Genomic DNA, 22,495 nt, shown 5'->3' on the forward strand with positions numbered 1-22,495 from the left:
TAATGCCAATCATATCTGGGAACAACTAGCTATAGACAGATCATAATGGAGGTCTTTGGTACACAGTTATAATGGACACTCGAGAAGCATACACCGTCGTCCAGATCTAGTCGGTGACTATCCATGCCTGGAGTGTAGAAGGATCTGTAGGTCACGGTTGGGTCTCTTCAGTCGCAGAAGGGCAGACAGTCACAATTGGCCCTAAGATATTATAAGTCTGTTCGCACCGGTTTTTTTTGTCTTTTTGTAGATTTATTCCCGGTAACTTGATGCAGCTATGATGATGGTGGGGTTCCCCCTTTCGCGTGCATCAACGAAACCGCGCGGCGGCACGCCATCATCAACCAACCTGCGGGTTTCGTTTCGAGATGCTCGCATTCGCTCGTTTTTGGCTTTGGCGTATCGTCATCCGGAGTTTGTGTTTACGAAGCGCAAATTTTCGTTTTACCCCGAACGGGATCCGTTTACGAGCGTATACTCGCGTGTTTACGACTACTACTATGAGGGATATCCTTGCGCGCTCTCGTCCGCGGAAGTCTGTGTGCATAAGACCGAAAAGAAAATTTTCCCGTTGAAAGTGTCCGTGCGAGAGGTGGGAAGAATTTCCCGATGTTTCTCGTCCGCTTGGTTATTTATGATGCATGGTCGTGGCTTCACCGTATCGTGAGTATACAAATTGTTGCCAATTTTTTTTATAAATGATATTTCTCGGTTTTGAATCCTCAAAATGATGCGAAAAAGAAAAGCATCAGAGTAACTTTGTATCAGTTTTTTTTCATTCATCATTTCTATAAACCTTTCAGTTCGAACGCATTCAAGTTGGAAAAATGTTATTTCTGTGTAGATGAATTTTTGCGAAAAAATTTAAGGTGCGTAATTCTTGGTCATAAAATAGTGTGGGTCTTTCATATAATTCTTTTTTAGGCAGCCCCTGCTTAAATACAGCCCCCTAAAGATGGCATATTTTTTTTAAACCAGAAAACATAAACAAAATTGAGCGCACATTCTATATAGGCGAGAAGGCATTGAAAAAAATTATTCACAAGGCAAAGGAAAAGCAGTCCCTAAAATTTGTGTCGAATTAAATTTTTTTTCTTCATATTACGAGGATATATTGAAAAATTCTCAGTCTACTATAGAACCAAACAAAATTTCAATGTCAAAATAATTTATCACTCAACATATTCTCCTCTCAATTGGATACTTTTATCACAGCGAACCTGCAACGTCTCTAGACCTTTCAAAAAAAAATGTTTCTTCTTGCTTTACAAACCAGACCTACACAATTTTTATTACCTCCTCCTTGGAAGAAAATTTACGACCTTTTAATTTTTTTTCAGTTGAGGAAAGGGATGGTAGTCAAATCTGGTGAATAAGGGGGGTGTTCTAGTAATTCAAACCCTAAATCACGTATATTTTGCATGGCAACATGAGATTTGTATGAAGGAGCGTTGTCCTGCAAAAAAAAACTTTGGATAGCTTTCCGCGTCTTTTCTCTTTAATTTTTTCCCGAGAGTGGTCAGTAATGTCGAATAGTAATCTCCGGTTATTGTTCTACCTTTATCCAAAAAACCAATCATGATTACTCCATGCAATCCCAAAAAACTGAAGCAAGAACTTTTCCAGCAGATTTTTTGACACAAAATTTCTTTGGAATTTCTTGGTCTTGGAGAAACAGAGTGTCGTAATTCCATCGATTGTTGCTTTGTTTCTAGATCGTAGAAATGTACCCAGGTCTCATCCATAGTAACAATTCGGTTTAAGAAGTCTACATCGTTTTCAAATCGAGCACAGATCGAACGCGATGCCTTTACCCTTGTAAGCTTTTGGTCAACATTCAAACATTTGGCGATTCATTCTGCAGCAATTTTTCTCATGTCCAAATTGACGTGAACTGTATGATGCACGCGTTCGTATGAAATTTTTAGTGCTTCAGATATCCGTTTTAGTCCAATTCGACGTTCTGATAAAATCATGTCCTGAACTGCATCGATATTTTCTGACACAGAAACTGGCCTTCCCGATCGGTCATCATCTTCAATGGAAAATTTACCTCTTTTGAAGCTTGCAGTCCAATTTTTCACGGTCCCATACGAAGGACATTGATCACCAAGGGTATTAAGCATATCTGCGTAAATCTGCTCACCTCTTAACCCTTTTAAATACAGGTACTCGATGATGGCTCGATAATGCAATTGTTCGATTTTCAGAACTTCGGTGGACACATTCTTTTGGTATTTTCAGTTCTATCTCACAAACGGTTTCATCGAATGAAATGAATTTCGGAATATAGTTTTTCATTCATTTGATGAATCTTTTTCGAACACAAGATATCACCCACAACTTCCAGTTTTCTCATTATGACCATAACGTGTCATAAAAATACCAAAAAATCAAAGAACCCAACTCTTGAAATTAAGTTGGACACTATCTAACGAATATTTGAACGATGAAAATTGGAATTATAGCCCTTCATATACCTCTCAAAGTTTTTTATATCCTTCATAGATATTTCATTGAAATTGTGTTCTCTATCTAATGGACAAGCTCTTCAAATTAATTTTCCGCCTTTTTCCGTAATTCTCGTTTAATGACTTCTCCCAACAACCGTATATACGATGCAAAGTTATTAACTTGGATTTTCTCCGTTCCAAAATGATACAACAGCCCCATTCACCATCCAAGATTAATTTCGGTTTCTTGGAATCTTCTGAATGAGACCACCACCTACATTTCCGTGTACTTTTCTACGAATTCCGTGTTTTCAATGATTCCTACCATAAACAGCCCCTAATTTTATTCATGTCCTCTTAAGTGAACCAGCAAACATCCATGTTTGATTACGTCGTGGATTAGTATCGTAAGAATACAATTGCCAATGTCTGTAGCAGTTGTGCCTTTAAAATCGAGCATAAATTTCCAATAAATATAGGGGATGGCAGAGAAGAACACAAAATGAAGTTCTTCGTTTATTCAGAATTTATTCAGAGTACTAATCCACCAGTATAATACACTGCGCAAAAAAATTAACGCACATTCTGAAAATCTCAATTTTAATGAAAGTTAACTCTACATTGACTTTATAACTTATTTTTTATGTTCTCTCGGGAAGGTTTTGAACGAAACAAGACACATTAAATGGAAGAAAAATTCAGGATTTCACCGACTCCTATGTGAAAGAAGAGAAATGAACAATTTTCAAAATACTGAAATGCTGATAAGTGATACAATACTTGGTATTTCCACCCCTTGCGTTAATTACAGCTCGGCAACGACGGTTCATACTCAAAATGAGTGATCTTAAAATGTTCTGATCTGATCCTTCCCAGATTTCTCCGAGTTGGATTCCTAAGTCATTAAGAGTAGCTGGATTATTTTCTGAACTTCTCAGCCTTCTATTGAGGTTGTCCCAAACCTGCTCAATCGGATTGAGATCTGGACTTCTTGCTGGCCATTCCATTCGAGAGACTTCAACCTCTTCAACGATGCGCGCACGATGGGGTCTGGCATTATCGTCCACAAAAATGAAATTTTCACCAATGTATGGAGCAAATGGCACTACATGCTCTTCAAGAATGTTCCTCATATACTTATCAGCATTCATAGCTCCATTATCAACGACCACTAGGTCTGTGCGAGCAGTCAAAGATATTCCACCCCATACCATAATCGATCCTCCCCCGAAACCAGTAGTATTCAGGAAATTGCACTAAGCATATCTTTCATGTGGACGTCTGTATACAAGGGAAGTCGATCACAATGGTAGAGGCAGAATCTAGACTCATCTGTGAAGAGAACTCTGTCCCAATCGGCCTCTTTCCAATGGATATGCTCTCTAGCAAAATCCAAACGCGCCCTTCGATGGGTTGGGGTAAGAGCTGGGCCTCTTGCCGCGACACGAGGCCTTAAATCATATTCTCTGAGGCGATTTCTTATTTTCTGAGTGCTAATTTGCACCTCAACGTTGTTTGTTCAAGCTGAATTTGAAGGAGGCGAGCGGTTGCAAACCGTTTTCTCAACGGAGAAACTCTCAAGTATCGTTCTTGAATGGCAGTTGTTACCCGTGGTCTACCCTGTCCTGGTCTTCGGACATTCATACCTGTCTCCCTGAATCGCTGCAACATTCTGGACACACTTGTATGGGAAACTCCAAACCTTTCTGCAATTCTTGTGTATGTCCACCCTTCTTCTCGCAAAACTACCGCTTTGGCACATTCCTCTTTGGTCAAATTCCGTGTTTCGCGTTGCATAGCGATCGAGTGTAGAAAATCAAACGAAAGACAAACTATTGATCACTAGAATTGATTGAGAACAACTGAATTTAGATTGGAGCCAATACATTCAAAATCTGCTATCATCTTTTTTATTCCTGCTGGGAAAAAACATCTGTATTGAAGAAAACCGTTGAAAGTGGATAACATATGCATGCATAATTCTGATAAAAATAATTATCATTGAGAACACCTTCAGTTGTAGAATAAATTTGAGATTTCCATAATGTGCGTTAATTTTTTTGCGCAGTGTACTTTGAATTACCAATCCACCTGTCCAAGCATATTTCCAACAAAAAAACTGTCTTTGCTTCACTAAATTTATTCCAAGTTAGAGAAGAATCAATTAAAGTTGACACAAAAAAATAGTCCTTAACAACTTCCTACCACCCTGTGGTCATATTTGAGGGTCTATTATAAGGGTTGCCTCTATGTAATCCAAGAGAATATTTTGGATCGCATGACAAGTTCAATCAAATGAGCATTGAGTCTTTTATAGTGGAGAAAACGTAATTTTCAAAATTTTCCTCCCTGTTATTTTACCCAGTTTTAAATTTCACATTTTCCTAGATCGACTCTGCTTCGCCAAATGCGAAAATCGACAGAGAAATGACAAAGATAAAACGTTAATTTTATTGATCTCTGTTTGATTAAACCCGGCGTTATTTTCTAGCTGTTGGGCAGAATGACTATATACGTTCACAGAATGAATAATGCCCTTTCATAGCTTTCATCAAACCTGAACAGAAATGATATCAAATGCTGTCGGATTATCAAACGTTTTAGAAACACATTTATTCATTTCATTTCAGAACGCTGAGAATTTTACGCGTTTTCAAGTCCCTCGTTCTTAACAAAGTTATGAGATTTCTTGTCAGAATATTCGCAGAACATTCGTAATATCGTATAAGCATGATGATGAATGTGGGAATACATTTTTCTTTCCAGCCTTGAAAAATTTAGTCTAGTGCAAAGGGAGCCACCCTAAAGGCTTTCAAAGAACGTGCCTACCAATGCCAATTTCACACTGGAGCAGAAACTCAATTAGTTTTAATTTCCTCCCCACAAATGTTGGGAGTGTACCCTTGATGCTTAATCTTCAAACTCCGGAGCGCAGTAAACTGCTGGCTTTTTTGTGCTGCAATTCATCATCGGAGTGTCTCATGTGTACTTTGGGGAGGAATCAAACAACGAAAAGTTCGGAAAGAGACTCTCTAGAAGATTACGAGGATCGGAAATATGTCCTGAAACAGTGATTTGAGCTCCTAAATTTGATGAAAGACAAAAGAGACATCACGAAATTATTAGAAGATTGAATGAAGTGTTTAAATGGGACACTTTCAGGAAATTCAGTGAACTTGGAAGGGAAAATTGGCTATTCGAAAAATTTAATCGATTATTTCACATATTCTGCGGATAAATCCACAAACTTCACGATTATTGAAATTTATGGCTATACTGTGAACAAATTCACCGAGATGAAACATGAAGGTAGTATTTTCCTGTGTTATATTGTCAGTTTAACATCTTTTGCGACAACAAGACAGCCATAACGTTGTTCAGCACTGCCACAACTCGAACGACATGACAACACCATTACATATTTTACGAAGATCGTAAATGCTAGGTAGGTGTGATTGGAAAAAGCGCAATATTAACTCAGAAAAATTGTGGGTGTAAAATAGGTCAAGTTCGCGTGTTGAACAAACTGATATCAAAGTTGTGACTCTTAATTATTTTTTCTCATTGTCGCTGGTAAAGTATAAATCAAGGTATTTAGGTTTTAACAGAAGATTCTTCGGACCGAAATAAACAACTTTTTCCTTTACCGTTTATTCCGATTCGGCCTAGATAAAAAGATATCGAGATGTATGAGTTTTCATAATTCAACAGCCTGTAGGTATGTATCTTTTCAGCCGAGTCGAATTGGGAAAAATGGTAAAAGGAAAAAGCGTTTCTTTTGACCTCAGGAATCTTTTGTTGAAATATCCGCATTCCTCCATTTTCTTTTGTTTTCAAGTTGTAAGTGAAAACTCATTTTTCGTCTCTTCATACTGGTGCCTCTATTTCGTAAAGTATCAGTGATATCGAAAAACAAATGTTACTTTCTCATATAGAATGCTGTGGCGTAGTCAAAGATTTTTTTCAGTCCGCCACTTCAGAGATATAGTGATAACTTTTATTTTTTTCAAATATAAACCCTTTGTTATTTTTACATATTCCTGTCCCTTATTTTTTTTTCTGATTCAGAATATATAACATACGTCGTGTCTCTGATGGTTCTTCCAATGAAAAAACTCAAAAACTAGCTCGGTCTAGTTGGCAGGTTATTTCATTGATAATATGATAATGAACTTTATGCTCCTAAATTGTGTCAGGTTAGTAAATGACACAGGCTTAGCCTTTAGTGGATTTCCTTAAGCTTATTATTTAGATATTAAAATTGTAACACACTTGTAAATTTCAAAGAATAAACCTCATTATTATTACTAATAAAAGAGACTTATAGACAAGAACCACGTTTTACCTCAGATGCAACATCCCTGTGAAAGATTCAGCTCCCTACAAAATAAGGCGTAGAAAACCGTGTACGACATTGGGAGAAACTGAAGATAAGGATCCTAACACCGGCGAAATTGACACTAAACGATCATAATCATACCTATGATATTTACATTTATCACCTACCTACATTATCTCTGCCATCATAATACAATTAGGAAGCGTTCTATTTGCTAAAGAAATCCAAGAAAAATAAATGGACGTGTAAGGTAACCAGTTTGATTTCGTGTATCGGTGTACTGTGTGCGTTGAAAATGGAGTTCACCTTCGTTCGGTGAGTGATAGCAATGGAAATTCGAGTAAGGCTGTGAAATATTATTCATGAGGGATGCCAGTGTTGAAGGGTTTATTGGACATCGACAAACGAATCGAGAGGAATGCGCTACGATCAAAAAAATTCCAGTAACGAAAACAAAATATGAATGTCGTCCAAATTCATTGTCTACTTCAAAGTAAACCGCTCGTCAAAGCTACAGATATTGAATTGATTTCTGTTTTCTCTTTAGAAAAACCCAATTTCCTTTTGAGATATTTCTATGTATAGATTTTCAGGTTAGAATAATAAGATTTCGAAGAAAAAATATATTCACAGTATAAAATTGTTTGTTTGCCCCTCAAGTGACGTCAATCCAGGGGCAAACGGACCATCTATGATCTATAACATTTATTATCACGAAACTTCAAATCGTACTAGTCAATAAAAGTCACTGTTCTCTTATATCACCACTGAAGGATCAATTATACTGGCTAAAAGACATTTTCCCAGAAAATTGATAAGGATCTGTAAAAATCACTGGAAATCACAATAACCTGAACCTAACCAACGCTTTTGTCCTGTCAAAGTCAGCTGATCCGAAATGCCCCATTTTATTTCTCCAATAATACGATCTGTGAAAAGATAAGTGCCCATTATTTTACGGCCGTTCTCAATAAACCTATCTATCCATTGTTTCAGTTACTGATGATAGAAAAACCATCTGATTTCGTTCCTATGATCCTATTTCAGAATGGTTTCCAATCTTCAGTAAGTGAAACGATGGATAGATAGGTTTATCGAAAACGGCTGTTAGACAACATATTCTTGGATTAATCTGTCTATCTATGCTCAGGACTTCACTCATCAGTTCATTCATTCACTGCTGTATCCCGTTACCGGGAATAAATCTACAAAAAGACATAAAAAAAAAAGAACAGACTTATAATTTCTTAAGACTAATTGCGACTGTGTGCCCTCCTGTGACTGAAGAGACCTGTGCACCATAGACCTCCACTGTGACCTGTCTAACGCTAGTTGTTCCCAGTGGCATTAACTGATTTTAGGGATCGATGTAGTGTATCCTTGAACCGCTTATAATGGCCTCCTGGTTTCCGAGCTCCCTCTGTGAATTCGCCATACAGAGCTATTTTGGGGAGTCTTGTGTCTTGCATCCTCAGAATGTGGCCACTCCATCTGTGTCGGGCCCTCGTTACTTGAGTCTCAATTGTTGTACAACTCGCGCGTTGCAAGACTTCTGCATTTGAAACTTTGTGGAACATCTGATGTGCATTACTGTCTTAGATGACGTTGTTGCGTTTGTTCAAGCTGTTTAACATGTCGCCTGTAGGGCGTCCAGCTTTCGCTTCCGTAAAGAAGCGTTGGGAGGACCACTGCTTTGTAAACATCTGTCTTGGTCTTCAGATTGAAGTCGTGATTTTGAAACACTCTGTCCTTTAGCTTCCAGAATGCCCGTGATGCCGAATTGATACGGTTGTGTATTTGCGTATCTAGTATTTATGAAGCTTCCCAAGTATTTGAACTGCTCGACCTGTTCTAGAGTTTCATTCTCCAAGCTGATATTGTGTTTGAAGGCTTTCTGGCGGACCAGGATTTTGGTTTTGTCGATATTGATTGTGATTTAAAGGATGGGTGGAAAAACACACTATATGATTTATATATTTATACTTCGGCGATCGATTTCGGTTTACAGTGGAACCATCATCAGGCCAGCGTTTAGTAATTCAGCTGAAGTAACAACCATGAAAAATTCTTGTTCATAATTAAAAAGACAATTGATCCTTAATTCCAATTTGTTGGCGATATTTAATGTACCAACAAATTGGAATTAAGGATCAATTGTCTTTTTAATTATGAACAAGAATTTTTCATGGTTGTTACTTCAGCTGAATTACTAAACGCTGGCCTGATGATGGTTCCACTGTAAACCGAAATCGATCGCCGAAGTATAAATATATAAATCATATAGTGTGTTTTTCCACACATCCTTTAAATAACATACACACTGATGGAAGAATTTATTAGTAAAATTGATTGTGATGCCTAAAGCTTCGTATATATGTTTTTAGGTGTCCAGCATTACCTGTAGATCCTCTGGGCTACAAGCGATAAGTGCGCAGTCGTCTGCGTATTGAAGTTCCGTGATAAACTTTGAACGGATTTTTGCTCTGAGGCGCTTCAGGTTAAATAGGCCTCCATCAAATCTGAATCTTATTTCAACACCTCTTACAGGCATACTCATGTCAGCAATTATTATCGACACAGCTATGGCCAAAATATTGAACAGTAAAGGCGCTAACAAGCAGCCTTGCTTTATTCCAGAGTTGGTTAAGAAATGGTCGGTTGTAGAGCCATTTTGCTGTATTCCAGCGTTTTTGTTGGTAAGAAGGCTTTTACACACTGCTAAGAATTTTTCGGGTATTCCAATGCTTCCCATAGCGCTCTCTGATTCACCGAGTCGAAGGACTTACCTAAATCGATGTAGGCTGTATAGATTCTTGATTGTTGTTCAGTTGTTCACGGGCCTTCTCTTGCAGCTGTCGCAATGTGAAAATTAGGTCCACCGTACCTCGATTTGGTCGAAAGCCGCACTGGGATTCAGGTAAAAGCTTTTCTAAGAGTGGAATCAGACGATTAGCTATAATCTTCTATAGAATTTTGCCGGCCACGCTAAGCAACGATATGCCCCTGTAATTGTTGCAATTTGACGTATCGCCTTTATTGTTCTTATAGAGGTTGATAACTAAAGCGTCTCTGAAGTCTTGTGGCACATCTCCTTGTTCCCAGCGCCACTCATCACTGGCGCCAATTGATGACCACAAAAACGGTAGCCCTAATTGAAAAACACCATTACAAATCTTGTCAAGCCTTACACCCACAATCCAGAGGAACCGCTGTCAATTTTCTATAGCCCTTGAAAGCCCATGTCTAAACGGACATTGTATAAGTCAAATGATCATCAGTTGATTGGTCAAAATTAAAAAAAAAAACTTACAGACAGTCCCCCTTCACTGGATCCAGATTCCAGACTATTGAAATTTTTTCGATAATGCCCAACTCAGTCTGAAATTACAAACGATGAATCCGCCCTCCAAATTGCACTCTATCATCTCAATTAGCCAGAACTTTTGACGAAACTTAAATGGGGTTAACGCCTCATAAAATCTTATCATCTCTTCTCCGGCGGGCAATTCCCAATTAGTTTTAAATTTCTCACCTTCTCTCTTCCATTCAACAGTCGATATTTTCCGATAGGTCGCCGATCTGCGAAACGTCCTCCCTAAGGAATACATCCTCTCAAATGAATCCCGAAGCTTTGAATATTCCACTTCGAAAACTCGATGGTATAATATAAATTGAAATAGGCGTCTATATACCGTGAAAGAGTTTTCCAATACTCAGCATGTATATTCGATCGTAAATCCCACCCCACGTATCGAGACTTAAAAATTGAATTTTAGAAGTTCTGCGCTTGGTGTTTCTTCATAGGATGTGTGATTTTCCTACACCTGATTCAATTTTTCCATGTCAACACGGCATTTAATTCAATCGGATCTGGCACGAAAATGCAGTATAAACGGCTCAGAAAATATACTAACTAGAACTACTAGAAAATATCTAACCGTATAAAAAAGGGGGTTTAACTATCAGTATTCAAGTATTCAGTAAATCACACATTTACTTTCATAAAGGTATACGATCGACGAAAAACTATAACTTTGTTATTATGTGTTTTGTTTGATGATTCCACACTGTTTCTCTTTTAGTGCCCTGAAGAAGTTTATATATTAAACGAAACGTCGGCTTAGTACACAAGTGGTTTTCTTGTTCGAGACCTTCAAACCTATCGAACTTCCCATTGGTGATTATTGAGGTCGTTAGCACTACTTCTGAAGTTAAATTTATCACTGAAATTTATTGTTTCTGAATTTTGTCATAATCTTTGCATATAAAATTCTTACCCCATCGGAATAAGTGGACGTTTTGTTGTCCCCAATTTTCATTCTCATTTATATAAACCCTGACATCAACTCTCATTGGGGTATCTTGTTAAACGCATACGCTTAGCGCGAACGTTTAACATTTATTCGCATGAAATATGGACTGTCAGGTGGCGAATCATTAATTAATGAAATTCCCCAATTGAATGCAAGGAAAATAAATCAGTTTGATTAACAATAGCCGGTTTCATTTGTAGCGCGTCTGAGATTGAATAATTTCCAGGCTTCGTTAGATAATCGAATCAATTCAGTTTAATCAGCTCTATTTCGATCAACGGTCTTGTTCGATACTATGGTTGATCTCCATAGTTGGGCTCGTAACGTTTTACAACTTGAACGAATTCACGTCTGGAATGAACATTTAACGACCCAGTTATTTCTGACATTTTGATTCTATTATCCCACGTTTGCTGGCCCAGATGAAGTTGCTGAAATTTTCATCCATCTCGGCGCAACCGTTCTATCTTGACGAATTTTTAACTCAACCCATCTTTTTCAGGATTTTTCAAAGGTCAGCTTGCGAGTCGTTTATCTCTCGATAAAAGTAACCATAGATGGAAATGTGATACATATTCTGAAAGAGCAACTCTTCTAGTAATAAATATGAGAATTTCATCTAGCTCGGCGCAACCGTTCGATCTTGACGGATTTTTAACTGAACCCATCTTTTTCAGGATTACGAAAGTCAGCTTTCGAGTCGTTTATCTCTCAATAAAAGTAACCGTAGATGGAAATGTGATACATATTCTGAAAGAGCAATTCTTCTAGTGATAAATCTGAGAATTTCATTCATCTCGGCGCAACCGTTCGGTCTTGACGGATTTTTAACTGAACCCATCTTTTTCAGGATTACGAAAGTCAGCTTTCGAGTCATTTATCTCTCAATAAAAGTAACCGTAGATAGAAATGTGATACATACTCTGAAAGAGCAATTCTTTCAGTAATAAATCTGACAATTTCATCTAGCTCGGCGCAACCGTTCGGTCTTGACGGATTTTTAACTGAACCCATCTTTTTCAGGATTACGAAAGTCAGCTTTCGAGTCATTTATCTCTCAATAAAAGTAACCGTAGATAGAAATGTGATACATACTCTGAAAGAGCAACTCTTCTAGTAATAAATCTGAGAATTTCATCTAGCTCGGCGCAACCGTTCGGTCTTGACGGATTTTTAACTGAACCCATCTTTTTCAGGATTACGAAAGTCAGCTTTCGAGTCGTTTATCTCTCAATAGAAGTAACCGTAGATAGAAATGTGATTCATACTCTGAAAGAGCAACTCTTCTAGTAATAAATCTGAGAATTTCATCTAGCTCGGCGTAACCTTCGGTCTTGACGGATTTTTAACTGAACCCATCTTTTTCAGGATTTTTCGAAGGTCAGCTATCGAGTCGTTTATCTCTCAATAAAAGTAACCATAGATGGAAATGTGATACATATTCTGAAAGAGCAACTCCTCCAGTAATAAATCTGGGAATTTCATCCATCTCGGCGCAACTGTTCGGTCTTGACGTGGGTTGACAAAAGTGGACTTGGGTTGGACAAACCATCTATACCATTAAAAATACTTTTCTGCAATTTAGGGGTGCTGCTCAGACAATGCACCGAAACAACTTCTTTTCCCAAAAAAGGGTGTGTAAACATGGACCTACGATGGACAAACGACTCTGAAATTTTTGTTTCAAAATTCGCATTTGGGGTACCAGCTTCACATAGCTCGAAGTTGATCCGATTAAAAAGCAAGACCGGTCATTTCCATTCGATCCAGACACTCGTAACGTCAACATGTCCAGAATTCCAGCGTGAGCCGCCTAGAAACGGGACGTACACACGACGACATCGTGAGAGAAATTGGAATAATTTGCAAACTCAGCAATATCCAATTTTCCATCCGAATGATACTGATACATGGCAGACACGCTGGATTCATCTTTCATCCAGCTTTCGGTGACGGAAACTTCAAACGCTGCCGTCCTGAATGAACGCTGATGGTAGCCGTAAAAGCCGAGGACGACGAAATCGGGAGTTCTGCTCTTTTCTCATTTCCACGCATACCCACTGAAGGCGGGTAGAGCCATTGCCTGACTGTCCAAATACTGCGTAGTATCTGCTCATTCATCGATTAAGACAGCCAATTTGAGTGAGTTTTGGAGGCAAAACATCATAACAGGAGGTTTTTAAAACTACATTCGGTTATGCTGTTGCATACCTTGTTTCTACTATGATTTTTTCCAACAGGTTCATTTGCTGACCTATAACATAAAGTTGTGTTTTTTCGTATGAAAACAGTAGTTTAGAATGACTTAAAAAGAACCGCCATTTTTTTCCCGTTTCAGAAACATATCATACATCACCCCCAGTCTTTCAAAGTTAATTTAAACTACTGTTTTCATAAGAAAAAACACATCTTTATGTTATAGCTCAGCAAATATACCTGTTGGAAAAATCATAGTACGCCACTGGATTGCTACAAAAAAAGTGTCTCCATAATGTTTTTACTTCAACATCCTAGCACAAACAGAAACGGAGATAATGACTCATGTTGAAATTTTAATTTTGGCCTATAACTATAACAAAAGAATATAGTGGAATGCAGTTGATGGCATTATTAGTTCCTCGAAAAATAACGACCGTAATGTGCCATGCATTTTCCTCTATCTCGTTAGGTTGAAAAAGTTATATTTCAGGTAGGTATCACCAATTTTGCCCACCCTGTACTGTCGCCTGGAAGGGATTGTTCAATGCATGCAGAAGGTCATTGATGAGAATCAGAAGTAGTATTGGAAGAATTGCCAAGCCCTCCATGGGACACACCAGCTGTGAAAACCAGAAGGGAGAAGATCCCTTGATAATCCTTCCTATTCATTGTGATTTCTTAGACACCATCTCTTCTGACTTCTTCTACGTGTGATACGCAACTTGTGAGCTGAACTGAGGCCTTGTGTCCCATTGTTCACGGCATGCAGTTATGCATTTATGTCTTCATCTTTAATCCTACAATATGAGAGCTAAGTGCTTTGATAGTAGCTTGTCAGATCATTTATACTCTATTCTAAGGCCTAAAGCTTCGTATATGTGTTTATAGGTGTCCAACATTATTTGAGAATGAAACTCTAGAACAGGTTGAGCAGTTCAAATACTTGGAAAGCCTCATAAATACTAGGGCTAACCTAGACACGTAAATACACAACCGTATCAATTCGGCGTCACGGGCATTCTAGAAGCTAAAGGACAGAGTGTTTCAAAATCACGACCTCAACCTGAAGACTAAGATAGATGTTCACAAAGCAGTCGTCCTCAAAACACTTCTTTACAGAAGCGAAAGCTGGACGCCCTACAGGCGACATATTAAACAGCTTGAACAAACGCAACAACGTCATCTAAGACAAATAAAGCACATCTGATGGTTCCACAAAGTTTCGAATGCAGCGTCTTGCAACGCGCGAGTTGTACAACAATTGAGACTCAAGTCACGAGGGCCCGACTCAGATGGAGCGGCTACATTCTGAGGATGCAAGACACAAGACTCCCCAAAATAGTTCTGTATGACGAATTCACAGAGGGAGCCCGGAAACCAGGAGGCCAGTATAAGCGGTTTAAGGATACACTACATCAATCCCTAAAATCAGTTAATGCCAATCATAACTGGGAACAACTAGCGTTAGACAGGTCAGAGTGGAGGTATTTGGTACACAGTTATAATGTAGACTCGGGAAGGGTACAGATTTGGTTGGTGACTATACATGCCCGGAGTGTGGAAGGATCTGTAGGTCACTGTTGAGTCCCTTCAGTCACATGAGCGCACACAGTCGCAATTAGCCCTAAAAAATTATAAGTCTATTCACACAGTTTTTTTTTGTCTTTTTGTGGATTTATTCCCGGTAACGGCATACAGCAATGAATGAATGAACTCTATTCAAAACCAGGGGCATCAACAGGGAATTCCAAAAGCCCACAAGGTTCTACATTATTGAAAAAAACGCGTCGAGTTACCAACAAATCCTCCAGCTAAAATCCTCGGACTAAATCCAATTCGAATCACATCCTATTAAGGTTGCATTACTCGTTACATTACGAATTACAAATTCCAAATAACGACTATGTAAATGCAAATTTTCCGCACAGATACGATTCACAAATATCACAATATCACACAGCCTAGTAAACGTGCTAGAAACGTCCATGCTGACCTGCAATGAATACAAGGACAAGGACTTGGAGAATTCCCTTCATCGCAGACAGTCCGACGATGGTCGAGATGTTTAATCGGAGGAGAAAGTCGGTTTTTAATGTAATAGCGAAGAAAAAGTACAGGGTCGGAATTAGTCACGATTTGGGATCGGCGATCGTTAACGATCAATAGAGATCGAGGCTGATCGGTATCTGACGAAATCTCTCGCAATTCGACGAGAATATACCAGCGGGATTGTAGAAACCACATGGAGATACTATATAAACTGCTCCACATGAATTAGGGATATTGACTTAAATTGCAAAAAAATATAGTTAAAATAAGATTTTTGTGATGAAAATTCATATTAATATGATTTCAAGTCGGAAATTAATTTTAGCCTGTAGGTCTGCAGCGTATACAGGGTGGTTAAGAAAAATCGAGTAAAATAACGAAATTTTATTCCCAGAGAATTCAAGCATTTCAAGACTATCAATACAATGTATGGCCTCCACGGGCATCAATAACAGCTTGACATCTTCTTTGCATACTACACACGAAGTTGTTGAACATTTCTTGAGGAATTTGGTTCCACAATCGGGGCAGAAGCTCTTTCAGATCATTTAAGGATTCTGGGGTAGGTTGATGATTATCTAATCTTCTTTGGAGCATATCCCATGCATGTTCTACGCAATTCAAATCTGGTGAGTGCGGAGGTAAATGTGGAATACCAAGCTCCTCGCGCGCATTCTCAACTATGGTTGCACGGTACGGTCTAGCGTTATCGTCTAGAAATTAAAAAGTTTCACCAATAGCAGCGTGAAAATTTGGCACAACGTTGTCAATGACATGCTCCCTATAGTGTAAGGCGGTCATATTCCCAAGACAAATGTGTAGATCTGTGCGTCCCTTGAAACATATCCCGGCCCATACCATAACACTACCCCCTCGGAATGGATGGACTTCTTGGACATAGCGACGATTACGGGGTACGCGTTAGATTGTCCATACCCTTATTCTTCGAGAATCTGAAAATCGTCCATATCTGGATTCATCAGTGAAAAGGACACTACGCCATTGATCGTTCCAATCGATATGTTGCCTTGCCCATTCCAGTCTTTGACGCTTATGGTCACGTGTTAATGGAACTCCTCTTAATGGACGTCTAGAACCTAGATTCACCTCTCTCAAACGTCGTCGGATGGTTTCGATGGAAACTTGGACCCCATCTGCAATTCGAAGAGTATTCCGTAGCATTCTACACGTAGATGTAGGGTTTCTTCTCGCCGAACCGGTGATGAAACTATCCTAAGCAGGTGTTGTTTTTCGTCGCCCACCAAGCCTTGGTCTTTCCAACCTGTCTCCCTGAACCTATTCCAAAGTCGAGAGATCACACTTTGACTGACTTGGAGCCTTTCCGCTACAACAACCTGAGTTCGGCCACCATGTAGCATTCCGATAGCCCTATTAGCCTCAGCGTTTGTTAATTTACGTCTTGGCATTTACAGAAAACTCGTTTCAAATCGAAGCCGTTGATAAACTGACTTCATTTCAAAATAAGAACATTCATGAAGCATATGCGAAGAACCAAACTTCAGAAAAAAGGCGACCAGATTGACGAAATGTCTCATACTGATTTTTATTGGATCGATTCAAGTTGTTATTGAGTTTTAAATGATTTTACAGCGGTTTTCTCGGAGATCACATACTTAAAAACGATTGAATACGATATCCCTAACTCTTGTGGGGGAGTATATTTTTTGTCCGCTGAGGCGTTATTTTGATTTTGACGATTTACAAATTCGGCTACAATTCATCACTTCGAAGGAAAAATACAATCTGAATCGTATCCTACCTTATAGTTCATAATTTTGGAAGTGGAGAAACCATTATCTTCTACACAGTCCTGATCACTTCTTGCTCAGTTCTGGTTGGGTAGTAGACCTAGAAAAAAAAAAGAAAAATGATCTTGAGCAAACTTGACCAGCTTTTGCATTCTACATCACTCATTTCTTTCCAAATAACTAGGAAAACCATAGATAACCCTTCCAAATCATCGATCAAAAGTGTTGCCAAAACTGACAACCCAATAAAAAAATGTCATTTCTTAAATAAAACCCGTTCAAAATCCTCATCTTCTCCAAGCCCTACCGTCCAAATTAACAGTGAATCATGCACGCCAAAACATGCTGCGCCTTATGCACGCCCGAAAAAGAAACCAAAGAGCCTTTCTGTCCTCCCATCCGATGCAAATGCATGAAGGTCAGCCACAGCCAGTACGTGATAGGCAAGGGGGTGTACAGATGGGTGCAAAACGAAGAGACGGGAAAGAAAGAGTGCAAACTGACCAAGGTGATATCGAGATTGGACGTCAACGCTTTCCACAGGAAAATACCCTTCGATCCCTTCCGCTGCATGTAACTTGTCAATTTGAAGCCAATCTTCTCCATTGATTGATTCTACTCGTCACTCTGGTTACTCCAGAAGAAGTTCTGACACGAAACCTTTTATTAACTCTTGAAATCCATTAAAAACTCCATCTATTTCTTGGTTATTCAATATAGTATCGTCAGAGGTGAAATTTTTATTCGTATTTGCATTTGAATTGGCATGCCATCTGCTATATTTAATGCAGATAATAGCATGACCTCGAAATGATTCGTAGATACATATGCACTTATACGTGTTATAGCAAAAAACTCTTCAGAACATTTTTTCCTGATAGATTCATCTCATTGAGATTGAAGATGATATATATCTACCTTTTGTTCAAATACTGCCGAGCTAATGAACGAAATGAACGCAGTATAACATGCACAGAAACAGAAGTGAAACAGTAAATCTTCCTGGGTATATTTATATTCGAAAAATAAAAATAATCATCACAAGAACTCGATATCAAGTAGGTACATCTATTCATCAAGCGGACGGCAAAGGACTGGACACATCCTTGGTGACGATCTCAGTTTCATCCTTCTCGGTCCATTTGGTCAGAGGATTCCCGTCCGTATCCTTCATCGATATGTCGCCACCCATGTTGATGGGGCTTCCCAGCAGCCTCGTGGACGGTTTCTTCCTCTCGCACTTGCAACGGTTCGACTTGCACACCGGAATCTCCTTCTTCTGTTCCTTCTTCGCCTTCTCCGTCTTGCAGAAGCTGCAACAGCTCCTGGCGGCCAAATCCGGATTCATACTTTCGAATTTTTTCGGTTCTCACTTACGTGAACTGTTAATTTTGGGATTGTGTTTCGGATGTTGCAAAGTTTCGAAATCTGTCATTTCATTTATTTCGAACTGGCGTCCACTTGATTTCGTATTTTATTTGGGGAGTCAAGGAGATCAATTTTCGAGAATTTTTCAGTGCCCAATACGTCTGCTATTGAAAGAACGCTGTAATTTTGATTTTTTCGAAATAAAAAAGTAATTACCTAATATATGAAAGAAAATAATAAGAATTAATTCAGATGCATACCATCAGCTGATATGAATATCAACAAGTGCTACGATATGAATCCAACTATCCAACTTGTCATCGTCAGGACGGTTTCGGTCTCATTTGACCTCGTCAGAGCAACACAGCTCCTTCTCCGATGAAAAGGCGTTCTGTGTTCAACGCCAAAATCAAAGATTATAGACTCTATAATCTCTATAACTCTATAACCTTTGGCCAAAATGTATCTTTGGCTGCATCTGGACTTTCAAGGCCTACAGGATGTCAGTCATTCTTGAATAGACTCTACAATATTTCTTGATGTATTAAGTTTTTTAACCAAATTGCGTTAGTCGGGGTCAGTACCTGTATAGTTACGAATTTGAGCAAGTGCGCAAAGCACCTAACATCACCTCAAATCTTTTCTACTTTTTTTGTCAATTATTTGAGATCTACCTTCGAAGATTCAATTTTATAAGTATCTTTATGATCAATTTCACTTCCGTTGAGGTGTAGGTAAAGCTCTGTGCAATATTTTAGGTACAAAACATTTTCACCCTTGTTCTGCACCGTTCAAAACGATAAAGGGGGATGTACTATTCACGAAACGTAAAACAACAGGATGTGCTACATCCCTTGTTCTGTTCTGATTAGTTGTGTTCCCAAAGAGAACCGAGATTGAATCTTGTCTGTACTTGATTGAAATGCGTGTACAAACAGCAACTGCATCAGATTCATCCACTTTCTACAGGAAAGGGTATCCCAAATTGCCTGTTACTTCTAGATTAGATATTAACGATATCCTCATTTGTCTTGAAGATATAACCAAATTTTGATAATTTGTCGATTTCGAAAATTTGCCATAACTTCTTTAAGAACATTTTTTTCAGGGTAGTTCTGCTGTTGTCCATTCTCGAAGCATCCACCAAGGCGAGACCGCAAAAGAGCACCTGCATCTTCTTGGATGACCGAATCACGTGCAAAAAACATCTACCCAGCCTGGAATACCCGGTGAATATAACAAACTTAGAATTACGAGACATCGATTGGTTGGAGTTGGACCTAAGCAATCTGGTTGCTAAATTTCCATATGTCAAAAACGTGACTGTGATACATGGTAGGAATATAACCAAACTAGTACCGCCGCCCATCGAGAATAATATACAGGTAGTTACATCAATAAAAACGACAACGAAAATTAAACTCAAATTTTATAGAGGAAAACTATAGATATAACAAAGCTGGTGAAAAATTGTAATAGCGGAGTTGATATTCTGCCAATAGACTAGCCATAAAATATGTTTCGAATCCGAACCAGTTCAACCATATTCAAGTCAAAAATGGAATACTCGTATAGGTATAATATGCCCTATGATAAAAGTTAATACTGTTTACACTTGGCCATCGTGAACAATCTCCATGAAAGCCGCTGAGGGATTATTGCGATCACGTTATCGATATTTGCATTAGGGCATTTTCAAATTTTAGATAATAGATAGGTATTATGTTTTTATACCTAGGTATCGTAAAATGATTTTCCGGGAAAGGGTTGGTATCTTTTGAATGGCGCACAAATGCGATAGTTTTTCTGAATTCTAAACCTGTTTATGGAGAGTAAAAGGAGAAGAAAACGATCGCTGCTTGGAGACCACAGATTAATTGTGCCCCAAAATATGTACCAATAGGTAGTTCATGTTTTAGCCAATAGAAGCGCTGGCGATCATAGGAGAGCGAGATTTTGATTTAAATAAGTTGGCTGAGTGAACTGTCTTCCTGACGTGACAGACGATTAGAATATTTGATTAATTTTCAATCTTGGATAAAAAAAAAACATGTGCACATTCCCTCAACTTAGTCAATATAACTTTTACAGATTTTAATTCTCAACAATCTAAGACTCAAAAGAATAAGAAAAGAATTCTTCATAAACTTAACCAAACTGGAGGAGCTCAGTCTCAAATACAACAATCTGAAGAATTTGCCCAAGCAAATACATCTCCCAGCAATCAAAAAAATATATTTGTCAGGTAATATGAATTTTAATATAAAAAACATAATAAAAATAAAAACAATAATTAATAATACACATTTTGTACAAAAGTTGAAGCCAGAAAGAAAAACACTCATAATATTTCTCATACCCGTGAAAACGCACTAATTATCCATGCATGTTTCAGATAATAAATGATTTACTGCCATTTCAGGCAACAAATGGAACTGTTCGATGAATCTGGATTGGGTTCTGGAACTCAACGAAACTGTAGTCCAAGATCTGAGAAATCTCACATGTCACGAAGAACCTCATCCAGGAAAATCACTCCTAGAGGTGGCGGAATTTATGAGGGTAGAGAAAAAAAGATAAAACGACTCGTAAGATATATAACGGATTGTTATTCGTAGGATATAGAAGATGAATGTCCGCAGAAATGTTCGTGTTCTATGCCCAAAGTAGTCATAGAGCCCGAGACGGAAATTTTAGAACCCATCATTTCCGTGGATTGCTCCTACAGGGGATTTACCGTGTTCCCGGAAACCTTACCATCGAAAACGAAAACTCTTTATCTTCAAGGAAATGAAATAAGCAATGTTTTGCCGCTTCGCACGAACCCATTGTACGAGAATGTTCTCGATATGTTTTTGGATTATAACAAAATTTCCTCGATCGAAGAACTGGAAGGTTCGGCTTGGTTGACCCATTTCAGGGTTTTATCTTTGAGAGGAAATAAACTTTCACAGGTATCTATGAACTCTTCCTCTCCTCGAATGAAATAATCAATTTCGAATTCGATTCGTAGATACCAACTTACGCAATCGATAACGCCCTTCAGCAGAACTCGAACATGCCGAACGCCGTTCGATTACGCTTAGGAGGTAACCCGTGGAGGTGCGACTGTCCATTTACCCCTGTTTTTCAAGAAATGTTACAAAAATTCGCCCATCAAATAAATGACATAATGGAAATCAAATGTTCCTACGTGGAGGGAGATGAAAATTCTATGGTTCCAGTAAGTTAAATATCATAGAGAAAGTGCTATGTTATGCTATGCTTTAAATACTGAACAATGAACGTAATAAACCAAAACTAATCTTTGTTTCAGATTGTTGGTCTCTCTCGAAGTTCTCTGTGTCGATTTCCTTCAGAATACAGCGTTCAAGCCTTGGATCTCATAAATGTGATTTTAGTGTTCCTTATAATTAGTGTTTTGACCAAATTGGCTTATGATTATTATCACTTCAAGAGAACCGGTCGTGTACCTTGGATAGTAACCAAAATGCCATAAAACTTTCCTTTGTAATGATTGATAATAAAAAAAATTACGCTTATCCTGGTATCTCCTAATTTTTACAATTCACTTGGATCCTGTTCATACAGCGAGCTGTACAGAAATTCAAAAATTACAAGCGCAACAGTTATGGTAGATAGGTTGATTCGCTTTGAGAAAGTACATTTATTAACGGTGTCTGTGTGTTAATTATTTCAAATCAGTAATTATTATATTTGGGAAAAAATTTTATGACAGGAAAATCCTTTAGGCTCTAATATCACATTCACGAACACAAGAAATCAATTTCGATTTCGAAATTTGAAATAATTTGTACCTGTTGATAAATTTACAACCTACCTAATGAATTTATAAATTTCGCCACCAGGTGGCTAGAAGTAGTTCATTTTTTCTATGTTCTTACATGAACGCTGGTTGAAAGCACAATGGGCTAGACCAAAGTTGTATCCTAGGAAAAATGGAAGCATAGAAGAAAAGAAGCACAGAACAATTATTATTTGGTT

At 38.3% G+C, this 22,495-nt stretch overlaps 1 protein-coding gene and 1 long non-coding RNA gene across 2 annotated transcripts in view; one reads left to right on the forward strand and one right to left on the reverse strand.

The window, feature by feature from the left end:
- Nucleotides 1-22,495, reverse strand: part of LOC123317498 — a 48,402-nt gene that overhangs the window by 16,018 nt on the left and 9,889 nt on the right. Inside the window, exon 2 of the long non-coding RNA XR_006538174.1 lies at nucleotides 17,134-17,222. This is a non-coding gene — a long non-coding RNA (uncharacterized LOC123317498). The remainder of the gene's footprint in view (nucleotides 1-17,133; nucleotides 17,223-22,495) is intronic.
- LOC123317487 (protein singed wings 2) lies at nucleotides 389-22,032 on the forward strand. The gene is made up of 7 exons (XM_044904058.1): nucleotides 389-663; nucleotides 19,599-19,875; nucleotides 20,582-20,735; nucleotides 20,913-21,052; nucleotides 21,109-21,444; nucleotides 21,504-21,713; nucleotides 21,807-22,032. Exons 1-7 carry the CDS (start codon nucleotides 635-637, stop codon nucleotides 21,987-21,989), a joined length of 1,329 nt encoding a protein of 442 aa, XP_044759993.1. The 5' UTR covers nucleotides 389-634; the 3' UTR covers nucleotides 21,990-22,032.

This window comes from Coccinella septempunctata, chromosome 7, assembly GCF_907165205.1.
Source record: "Coccinella septempunctata chromosome 7, icCocSept1.1, whole genome shotgun sequence".
In the NCBI taxonomy this organism is placed as follows: domain Eukaryota; kingdom Metazoa; phylum Arthropoda; class Insecta; order Coleoptera; family Coccinellidae; genus Coccinella; species Coccinella septempunctata.